The 12,331-nt window shown below is 37.1% G+C and overlaps 1 protein-coding gene across 1 annotated transcript in view; it reads left to right on the top strand.

Annotated features, from left to right (window-relative positions):
* The window catches only part of LOC125136636 (uncharacterized), a 75,123-nt gene extending 70,918 nt beyond the window's left edge, over positions 1 to 4,205 (top strand). Inside the window, exon 8 of the mRNA XM_047797473.1 lies at positions 3,996 to 4,205. Coding sequence (XP_047653429.1) covers positions 3,996 to 4,205 — 210 coding nt within the window. The remainder of the gene's footprint in view (positions 1 to 3,995) is intronic.
* The last annotated feature ends 8,126 nt before the right edge of the window (positions 4,206 to 12,331 follow it).

Below are 12,331 nucleotides of genomic sequence, written 5' to 3'. Positions count from 1 at the left end.
CAGGATCTCATTGCTTATCCATTCCAAAGGTAAGAGTTTGCATCTATTAACCCCAAGCTCCCAATCCATCCCACTCTCTCCCCCTCTCCCTTGGCAAGCACATATCCATGATTTTCTTTTTTGCAGAAAGGTTCATTTGTGCCATATATTAGATTCCAGATATAAGTGCTATCATATGGTATTTGTCTTTCTCTTTCTGACTTCACTTAGTATGAGAGTCTCTGGTTCCATCATGTTGCTGCAAATGGCATTATTTTGTTCTTTTTTATGGCTGAGTAGTATTCCATTGTGTATATATACCACCTCTTCTTAATCCATTCATCTGCTGATGGACACTTAGGTTGTTGCCATGTCTTCGCTATTGTGAATAGTGTTGCAATGAACATTCAGGTGCATGTGTCTTTTTCCAGGAAAGTTTTGTCCAGGTATATGCCCAAGAGTGGGATTGCTGGGTCATATGGTAGTTCTATGTATAGATTTCTAAGGTAACCCCATATGGTTCTCCATAGTGGTTGTACCAGCTTACATTCCCGTGAACAGTGCAGGAGGGTTCCCTTTTCTCCACACCCCCTCCAGCATTTGTTACTTGTGGACTTATTAATGATGGTCATTCTGACTGGTGTGATGTGGCATCTCATAGTAGTTTTGATTTGCATTTTTCTAATAATCAGTGATATTGAGCATTTTTTCCTGAGCTTGTTGGCCATCCGTGTATCTTCTTTGGAGAAATGTCTATTCAGGTCTTTTGCCCATTTTTCAGTTGGGTTGTTGACTTTTTTGCTGATTCACTCTTAATCTGAGGGTGTGACCCTATAGTATCCCTATAGCCTTGGATACTTGTATAGTTTGGCATATATAAAATCAGTTTCCATAACTCAGGGAGATTCTGGGCTGATACTTTCGTCACACTTGCCCCAAGAAATTGCAGTTTGGCAGCTCAGATTTGCAACTGTTTTGGCAAACGTCCTGCAAACAAAAGCATCTCTGAATCCTGGGTTTACCTTTCCAGGTTTTTGCTTTTTCTTATATTTTGGCCCAGTATTTCCTCATCACCTTGTTAGCTCTTAGACATTTTAAAGATTATGCTTGTCATATTACATGTAGCTTTCTAGTTGTTCTTGGCAGAATTACCCAACCTGCCATAAGTAGAAGCAGAAGTCATAATTGACTTTTCTTGGCCATGTCTGCAACATGCAGAAATTCCTGGGCCTGGGGTTAAACCTGAGCCACAGCAGTGACAATGCCAAGACCTTGGCCCCTAAGCCACCAGGGAACTCCTATAATTGACTTTTAATGTAGCAAAACTGTATCCATTTCCATCTGCATTCCAGCCTTCATTGCATGCATGCTACTTTTAGCAATATCCCTAAAGAGCAGGAGAATTTTTACATCATCTATCATGTGATCAATACTGTCCAATGTTGTCCATACATGGACAGTATCCTGCCAGATTCCCACATTTGAACTACATTTTCTTTTTTAAAAACAACCATTGATTGTTAGTAAGTTCTTCTGTTTTGATATCTGTAAAATACAGTGTTAAGATTTTTGTCCTTGCTGTTTTTAAAAACATTTTAAAAATATTTAATAGCTGCTATTTCACCATATTTGAATATTTTGTGTAAGATATGGCAAAATACTTCCAAAATCTCTGTGTGTCACATAGTTTGTATTTGAAGAATAAAGATGAAAGTGACAAAGTATCTTTCTGCAATGTCAGTAATTCTCTTACCTTACATTGCTATAGGAACTTTCCAAAAATACAACAGAGAGGAAGAACAGAAATGCCACTGATTTCTAAATTACCCATAGCCTTCTCCATATCTGTTCCATTCTTAGTGATAATTACATTATACTTTTAAAAGTTGATTTTATGTTGAGTATTTAAAATTTGAATTGTTAGTTGAGACCTAAAAAATTCAGCAAACAAAGCAATAGTGTGATTTATTTCATTATAAATCTACCAACCTATGAAACTTAGGTCTTCTAGTTGTTTCTGCATATCCAAATCACTGATTATGAGATAAAGAAGTAGCACATTTAGTAATAATTATCTTTATTGCAGCAGTTTACCCTTACAACAATAAAAATATATAACTTAATTGACTGATAGACTTCAACCTATAAAGCATTTAAGGAAATTTTCATTCCAGTTAACATTTGGAATGATTACTTGTGTTTGTCAGTGAATAGTTGCGTATTGGCAATAATCCAAGTGTTATGTTTTATTCATAATCCTGATGTTGAGATGCTAAGTAGATTCAGTGCCAGCCTGTGATTTCACAGTATCTTTGTTTGCACCTAAGACCAGGGATGCCAGAAATAATGTAAAAGTATGTATTTGGCGAAAGTCCAGTGCTGATGCCAAATTGTGGGTTTTGACCAAATACCAAGGCTACAGCTGGACTTTGATGCATCTCGGGTGTTTTCTAGAATTCTACCTTTTCTTATGTTACTCTTTTGGTAATAATGTTGTGCTGTGAAGCCAGAGTAATCATAGGCTTTTAATAAGTATTCCACTATATATTTTAAAGCTATTATATATGTTTTTTTTTACCACAGAGTGTGCAAGCAAGCAGAATTTTAATTGAGAGATTTATATCTGAAAGCAAGGAAAGTGTCATTACTTTAAATCAACGTAGGAAAAGTTCTAGGGTATGTAAAATTTTTATTCTGATTTATGCATTGGTTGCTTTATCTGACTATAGTTCAGATATTATTTCTAATAATTTCAGAAATTATTTCTTGGTGCTTCTTCATTTTGAAAAATGCCTTGTAATATTCACTAGCGTCTTTGCTGAGGACATAGTTCCTTTTTTTCAAATATGTTGTCTTTATGACAGAAGAGTGTCATTTGTTGTTACTTTCTAATCAGTAGCAGGATATCTATTGTGACTTTTCCTGAAATTTCCAAAATATCTGGTTCAACACTTGTTTATAAGTGCTTGCTCAGGTCTCAAGTGATCAAAGAAACATGTTTATGAATGTTTTGACCAAATGGAGAGAAGTATTTATGTATGGCAGTGAAACAGAGTAAAACTGAATTCTCTAAATGGTGATTGGACTCATACCCCTAATTTTATTATCACTACAGTGTATCCAAGTAATTTATGTATGGCAGTGAAACAGAGTAAAACTGAATTCTCTAAATGGTGATTGGACTCATACCCCTAATTTTATTATCACTACAGTGTATCCAAGTAAACTAATTAAATAGTAAACACAATTGAAGAGATAAGAGATAGTGACTGAGGGAAGAAGATATGAAATTTATATCACTGGCTTGACAAATATCCTGAACTTTATGGGAGCAAACAGGAAACAGTTTTTTTTTTCTTTAGAGCCTTCAGCCTTCTGCTCCTCTTGATGGTATCTTGGGATGTTGAGGGCCACGTGGCAGAGAGCCTTATTGACCTGGGACAAATCAGATCCCTATTCTAGTGAGCTAACTAGGTTAAGTATGTGTCTCTACCTCTTTTTATATTCCCCATGCAGTCAGGTAATACTATTTTTTTTAGAGGGGGTACTATTTCTATTTTAATATAGATCACTTTTTCTATTTTCCTTATAGCACTAATTAATTATTTGTCCTTATATATGTTTGATCTTTTTGTTCTCATCAGCTTCAGTGATACAGGGGTTATATCATTCCTGTTTACTGTTTTATCTACAACACCTAGAACAATGACCATCACATAAAAAATAATAACTGACAAATGACACTTTGTAGTTGGAATGACTCTTGTGGTAGCACTACTTATATTTACCTGTCAGCTAGTCCCACTTTTTTTTAGCAGCTATTTCTAATCCATCTTCCCTATTGCTCCTAGGAATAGTATTAAAACACAGGGTGTAATTACAAGTCTCTCAGTCTCAGCAAACTGAATGACCCTACCTATCAGAGTTAGAATGCTTAACGAAGCCTCATAACCTGGCCTCAACTCTTGTTTTCTGCTTTACCTTCCATTATGCTTCTGTTTCCATGTAACCTCCAGGTACCTGGGTGCCACTCTCACCTCCCCGAGGGTCACTGCCAATACCCAGGGCCCTGCAACCCTGGAGCAGTCTGTGCCACCTCCCCACAGGTCCATGCCACTGTCAAGGGCCCAGAAACCAGGCCCTGGCTATGGGCACTGCCTATTGCTTCCATATTCTTGGAAGCTAGTGCAGGCTCTACACCGACACACCACCTATCAAGGGGATAACAGCCTGAACACACTGAGGAGAGACAGCAAGCATCCAAACCAAAAGCAGTCCTCATGCCAAAAAAAAAAAAAAAAATAGTAAGCCTTTACAAACTACCCAGGGGCACTCTCACATATAAATAGCCCTCTAAGACTATGGTAGTTGTTTCTCTAATATCACAGAATAAGAAAAATATAAGCAAAATGAAGTTACTCAGGAACCATTCTCAGTTAAAGCACAGGGGAATTCCCCTGAAAGAGGGAACAAGGAAACAGACCTCTGCAGTCTAACAGACGCTGAGTTCAAAAAAGAGACAGTGAAAAATAAAGGAATTAAGAGTGGATATGAACAGTAATGCAGATTACGTTAAAGGAACTCGAAAATGTAAGGAGGGGCCAAGAAAAATTAAAAAATTCATTCACAGAGATTCAAGCTGAGTTAAAGGCATCAAAGAGCAGAATGAATAATGCAGAAGAATGAATAAGTGACTTGGAAGATAGAATAATGGAAATCACCCATTCAGAATAGCAGACAAAAACCCAAATGAAAAAAAAAAAAAATGTGAGGAGTTCCCGTCATGGCTCAGGGGTTAACAAATCCGAATAGGAACCATGAGGTTGCGGGTTCCATCCCTGGCCTTGCTCAGTGGATTAAGGATTGGGCATTGCCGTGATCTGTGGTGTAGTTGCAGATGTGGCTCCGATCTGGTGTTGCTGTGGCTGTGGTGCAGGCAGGCGGCTACAGCTCCATTTAGACCCCTAGCCTGGGAACCTCCATATGCCACAGGTGTGGCCCTAGAAAAGACAAAAAAAAAAGTGTTTTCCATGATTATACACTTTTCTAAATTAATTGATGGATTTTAAGTTCTGTTCCTATCTGTGAAGTCAGTGATTTAGAAATCAGTAAGAATCTGTATTTTAATTAGTATTTCTGCATTTCATTTATTTACCTAGACAGATATCATTAGCCAATTGTCATGTGATATTTAAGTTTACAACATGATATCTGGAGTCAATGTATATTTATCATTTGATTATTTTAACAGTTTTTCTTCTTAAGAAAATCTGCATCATTTGAAAATATCCAAAAATGTTTCAGCACACAATCACCAGAATTAAAGGTATGATAATTTTCAGTTTTTATTATTTAAAAGAAATATTTATATTTCTAGTAATAATCACTGCCTATGTTTTTTGCTTGGCTTCCTAAAATAGTATTGTTATTTGATTCATCCAGAGTTTATTAAAATTTTGGAATCAAGTGTATTTTTGGTAGTCCCTGTAAGATAGTTGTTGGTCGTGCCTTTTACTTTTTTTCCATTATAGCTGGTTTACAGCGTTCTGTCAATTTTCTGCTGTACAGCAAGGTGACCCAGTCACACATACACATAGACATCCATTTTTCGCACATTATCATGCTCCATCATAAGTGACTAGACACAGTTCCCAGTGCTATACAGCAGGATCTCATTGCTTATCCATTCCAAAGGCAAGAGTTTGCATCTATTAACCCCAAGCTCCCAATCCATCCCACTCTCTCCCCCTCTCCCTTGGCAAGCACATATCCATGATTTTCTTTTTTGCAGAAAGGTTCATTTGTGCCATATATTAGATTCCAGATATAAGTGCTATCATATGGTATTTGTCTTTCTCTTTCTGACTTCACTTAGTATGAGAGTCTCTGGTTCCATCATGTTGCTGCAAATGGCATTATTTTGTTCTTTTTTATGGCTGAGTAGTATTCCATTGTGTATATATACCACCTCTTCTTAATCCATTCATCTGCTGATGGACACTTAGGTTGTTGCCATGTCTTCGCTATTGTGAATAGTGTTGCAATGAACATTCAGGTGCATGTGTCTTTTTCCAGGAAAGTTTTGTCCAGGTATATGCCCAAGAGTGGGATTGCTGGGTCATATGGTAGTTCTATGTATAGATTTCTAAGGTAACCCCATATGGTTCTCCATAGTGGTTGTACCAGCTTACATTCCCGTGAACAGTGCAGGAGGGTTCCCTTTTCTCCACACCCCCTCCAGCATTTGTTACTTGTGGACTTATTAATGATGGTCATTCTGACTGGTGTGATGTGCTATCTCATAGTAGTTCTGAATTGCATTTCTTTTTCTTTTTTGGCTGCCCCTTTGGAAAAGAGACAGGCACAAGGACTTTGCGGATCCTGCCAAGACCCCCCAGGCCAGCCACATTGGACCAGACCCAATTACCTGGCATGCACGAATCTATGACCACAAAGACATTCCTATCCACCAGTTTACCCACTTGCTGAGTCATCCTCCTATACCCACATGTGGCATGCAGACACACTCCGCCCCAGAAATGTATCCATCCCCAGGCTAGACATTGACAGGCCCACACTTCAAACCCACTGCCACCCGAGATATTGGGGCAGGAGAGCCCTGAGGCTAGCTTTATCTATCCAATTCCATAGCTATTCTGTAGGACTGTGTTTATGTGTGTGTGTGGGGGGGTGTATAAATAAATAAATAAATAAATATAAATATATATATATATATATATATATGTAGAGAGAGAGAGAGAGAGTGACTTACTTTTTTCTCAAGTAAGCTCATTCTTTTCAATCTGTTTTTATTTATCAATTTATTTTAATTCATTTCTTTAATAATGAGTGATGTTGAACATTTTTTCATGTAGTTGTTGGCCATCTGTAAATTACTAAATTATTGTAATTTTTAGTATACATTTTTGCTTAAACTTGTTTCTAGGTATTTTATTATTTTTGATACTGTTGTAAATGGGATTACTTTATTTCTTTTTCAAATAATTCATTGTTAGTGTTTAGAAATGCAGCAATTTTTTTATGTTGATTTTATATCCTGCAACTTACTGAATTCTTTGATTAGCCCTAAGAATTTTTTTGTGGTGTCTTTAGAGTTTTCTCTATAGAGGATCATATCATTTGCATACAAAGACAATTTTGCTTCTTCCTTTAAGATTTGGATGGCTTTTTCTCTTCTTTCCTTCCTTATTGCTCTGGCTGGGACCTACACTATTTTGAGTAAAAATGGCAAGAATGAAGAGATGAATCTGGATAAGTAGGATAGTAGAGACATAGACTTGCCTGAGATCCCATCCCAGGAGTGGTGACACACAGGAAGGATCCCAAAACTTTCCTTCAAGGAATGAAGGGATTGAGCCCCACCTCAGGAATCCTGATCCTTGGGTCTAGTAATGAAAGTATGAGCCCTCAAAATGTCTGCTTTCAAAATCAGGAGGGATTACATCCAGGAGAACCATTGAAATGTGGGGAATGGAGACAGTGCTCTTAAAGGATTCCTACACAGACCCATTTGCCGCAAGATCCAGCACAAAAGCAACAGTTTGAAAAATGTCTAGTTCATAAGTGAGGGAGACCCACTTACTGATCTTAAAGTAATTGCTGGTGAGGCAGGAACCTGCTGGGACAGAAGCGCTAGTGGACATCATTTTAAAATCTCAGTTCTAACTTATTATTATTTTTTGTCTTTTCTAGGGCTGCTCCCATGGCATATGGAGGTTCCCAGGCTAGGGGTCCAATCAGAGCTGTAGCCTCCAGCCTACACCAGAGCCACAGCAACACAGGATCTGAGCCATGTCTGCAACCTACACCACAGCTCACAGCAACGCCAGATCCCCAACCCACTGAGCAAGGCCAGGGATCGAACCTGCAACCTCATGATTCCTAGTCGGATTCGTTAACCACTAAGCCATGACGGGAACTCCCAGTTCTAACTTACTGATGAAAGAGCTGGTGGATGTCATTTTTTTTTTGTCTTTTTGCCTTTTCAGGGGCCGCTCCCACGGCATATGGAGGTTCCCAGGCTAGGGGTCCAATCAGAGCTATAGCTGCCAGCCTATGCCACAGCCACAGTAACGTGGGATCCGAGCTGCATCTGAGGCCCACACTACAGCTCACGGCAATGCCGGATCCTTAACCCATTGAGCAAGGCCAGGGATTGAACCCGCAACCTCATGGTTCCTAGTCGGATTCGTTAACCACTGTGCCACAATGGGAACTCCAGGGATGCCATTTTTTGGTTCTTCCTCCAACCTGCTAATGCCAGTAGATATACTCCACCTACCCCACACTAAAATCAGCCCAGGTGAGCATCCTGAGCACTGCCAACACACTTTGTGCAGCAGGCATACTGGAACCAGGTTGGATGAGTTCACCAAAACCTGCACACCATGTTCCACAGTTGTATTGCAGTCAGACAGGACAAGTACCCCAAGTTCCACCTACACCAAGTTGTGCCACTACAGCTATGCCACAACTGTGCTGGATAAACAAGTGTACCAAGCCTTGCTCTATCTGGGAAGCAGCTGTGTTCTTGGTATAATTGGCAGGTGCATGCAGCCTACACAAAAGACACCCCTTGAGTACCTGGCTCTGGTGGCCGGAAAAGATTGTGCTTCTGGGTCCTGCGGATCATTTCCTACTCAATACCACTCTTTCAAGACTGGGAGAGGTGCTCTTTTGCCTAATTCATGTAGACAAACATAAAGGATCTGGCAAAACACCTCACTTACAGTAATGGATAGACAGAAAATCAATAAGGAAACATTGATTTTAAATGACACATTAAACTGGGTAGACCTAATAGATTTATAAAGAACATTCCATCCAAAAGCAGCAAAATACACATTCCTCAAGTGCACATCAAACATTTTCAGTATAGAGCACATGTTAGGTCCCAAAACAAGTCTCAATACACTCGTGAAGATTGAATTCCTACCAAGAATTATTTCTGACCACAATGGTTTGAAACTAGAAATCAATTATAAGAAGAAAGCTAGAAAACCACAAAAATGTACAACATGCTACTAAACAATCAAAGGGTCATTGAAGAAATCTAAGGAGAATAAAGAAAAAAGATGCTTAGGAGCAAATGAAGACAGAAATATGACATACCAACATCTATGGGATGCAGCAAAAGAGGTTCTAAGAGAGAAGTTTGTAGCAATACAGTCCTACCTTAAGAAACAAGGAAAATCTCAAATAAATAATCTAACTTTATACCTAAAGGTGCTAGAAAGAGAAGAAAAAAAATAATCTTAAAGGTAGTAGGAGGAAGTAAAAAAATAAAGATAAGAGTGGAAATAAATGAAATTGAGACTAAAAAGACAATAGGAAAGATCAGTGAAACTTAGCTTGTTCTTTGAGAAGATAAACAAAATTGGCAATCCTGTAGCTAGACTACTCAAGAAAAAAAGAGAGATTTTTGATAAATAAAATCAGAAGTGAAAGAGGCAAAGTTACAGTGGCCAAGACATGGAAACAAACTAAATGTCCATCAACAGATGAATGGCTTAAGAAGATGTGGTACATATACACAATGGAATACTACTCAGCCATAAAAAAGAACAAAATAATGCCATTCGCAGCAACATGATGGAACTAGAGACTCTCATACTAAGTGAAGTAGTTCAGGAAGAGAAAGACAAGTACCATATTATATCACTTATATCTGAAATCTAATATAAAGCACAAATGAACCTATCTACAGAAAAGAAACAAACTCATGGACATGGAGAACAGACTTATGGTTTCCAAGTGGGGAGAGGGAGAGAGTGGGATGGTCTGGGAGTTTGGGCTTAGTAGATACAAACTATTGCGTTTGGAATGGATAAGTAATGAGATCCTGTTGTATAGCACAGGGAACTATATCTAATCACTTGTGGTGGAAGATGATGGAGGATAAGGTGAAAAAAAGAATTTATATATACATGTATAACTGGGCCACTTTGCTGTACAGCAGAAATTAACAGAACACAGTAAATCAACTATAATAAAATTAAAAACAAAACAAAACAAAAAGAGGTGAAGTAACAACTGATACCACAGAAATGCAAAAGATCATAAGAACATACTATGAAAAATTATATGCCAATAAAGTGTACAAATCAGAATAGATAGACATATTTCTAGAAACATAAATCTATCAAGACTGAATCATGAAGAAATATTAAACTGAATAGACTGATTACTAATAAGGATATTGAATCAATAATCAAAAACCTCCCAACAAACATAAATCCAAGACTAGATGGTTTTTCTGATGAGTTATTCCAAACATTTAAAGAAGCTTTAATACCTGTCCATCTCAAACACTTCCGAAAACTGAAGAGGAGGGAAACCTTCCAAACTCATTTTATAAGGCCACCATTACCCTGATATCAAAACCAGACAAGGGCACCACCAAAAATAAAAAGAGAGAAAGAGAATTATAAGCCAATGTATTGTTTAACAAAGATGCAAAAATCTTCACCATAATATCAGCAAATCAGATTCAACAGTATATTACAAGGATCATACACCATGATCAAATAGGTTTTATCCCAGGGATGCAAGGGTGCTTCAACACCTGGAAATCAATCAACATGCTATCATTAAAAAAATAGAGGATAAAAATCATATGATCATCTCAATAGATGCAGAAAAAGCATTTGACAATTCAGTATCTATTTATGATAACATTCTCAACAAAGCAGGTATAAGAGGGAATGTACTTCAACATAAAAAAGTAATATGACAAACCGAAGCTAGTATCACATTCAGTGGTGAAAAACTGAAAGCTTTTTGTCTAAAATTGAAAGAAGACAAGGATGCTCACTTTTGTTACTTTTGTTCAATGTAATATGGAAGTCTTAGCCACAACAATTAGGCAAGAAAAAGAAATAAAAGACATCCAAATTGTAAAGGAAGAAGTAAATCAGTTGCTATTTGCAGATGACAGGATACTATATATAGAAAACTCTAAAAAACTGTTAAAAGTATAAAATCAATAAAGTGACAGGATGTAAAACAAATGTACAGAAATCTGTAGTGTTTCTATATGCCAATAATGAACTATCAGAGAGAGAAATTTTGAAACCCATTTAAGTTGCATCAAAAAGAATAAAATACCTAAGAATAGTTGACCAGGAAAGTAAAAGACTTATGCCCTGAAAACTATAAGACATTTATGAAAGAAATTGATAAAACACACAAATAAGTGGAAAACTATTTTCTGCTCATGGATTAGAAGAATTAATATTCAGATGTCCATACTACCCAAAGCAATGCACAGATTCAGTGTAATCCTTATCAAAATTTCATTGACATTTTTCACAGAGCTAAAGCAAATAATTCTAAAAATTGTATGGAACCAGAAAAGATCCTGAATAGCCAAAATAAACTTGAGAAAGAAGAACAGAACTGGGGGTATCACACTCCCTAATTTCAACCTATCTACAAAATTATAGCAACTGTAACAGTATGGTATAGGCACAAATACACAGATCAATGTAACAGAACTGAGAGCTCAGAAATAAGCCCACACATTTATGAGCAATTAATTTACAAGAAAAGAATAAAGAACACGCAATGGTTTAAGGACAGTCCCTAAAATAAGTATTGTTGAGAAAAGTGGATAGCCATATGCAAAAGAAGGAAATTAAACCACTATCTTATACCATACCCAGAAGTTAACTGAAAATGGATTAAAAATGAATGTAAGGCATGAAACCATAAGAATTTCTTGAAGAAAGCATGGATGGTAATCTCATTGAAATTTTCTTAGCAATGTTTTTGTGGCTCTGCTTCTGAAGGCAAGGGAAACAAAAGCAAAAATAAGTGCGACTGCATCAAACTATAAACAATTATTACATCAAACTAAAAAGCTTCTGCACAGTGAAGGACTCTATCGTCAAAATGAAAAGGTAACATATTGAATGGGAGAAAATGTTTGAAAATTATGTATCTGATAAGGAATTAATATCCAAACTATATAAAGAACTCATATAGCTCAACAACACAAAAACAAAATACACAGAGGATCTGATTAGACATTTTTCCAAAGAAGATATACAGGTGGCCAAACAGGCACATGAAAAGATGTTCGACATCACTAATTATTAGAGAAATGTGAATCAAAACCAATGAACTATTACCTTACATCTGTTAGAATGGCTATTATTCAGAAGGCAAGAAATAACAAGTATTGGCTAGGACATGGAGAAAAGGGAACTCTCTTACACAGTTGGTGAGATTGTAAATTGGTGCAGCCATTATGGAAAACAGTATGAGGATTCCTCAAAAAATTAAGAATAGAACTGCCATATGATCCACCTATTCCACTTGTGGGTGAATA

This window comes from Phacochoerus africanus, chromosome 9 (genome assembly GCF_016906955.1).
Source record: "Phacochoerus africanus isolate WHEZ1 chromosome 9, ROS_Pafr_v1, whole genome shotgun sequence".
NCBI classification, from domain to species: domain Eukaryota; kingdom Metazoa; phylum Chordata; class Mammalia; order Artiodactyla; family Suidae; genus Phacochoerus; species Phacochoerus africanus.
This window is presented reverse-complemented; position numbering and strand designations above follow the sequence as displayed.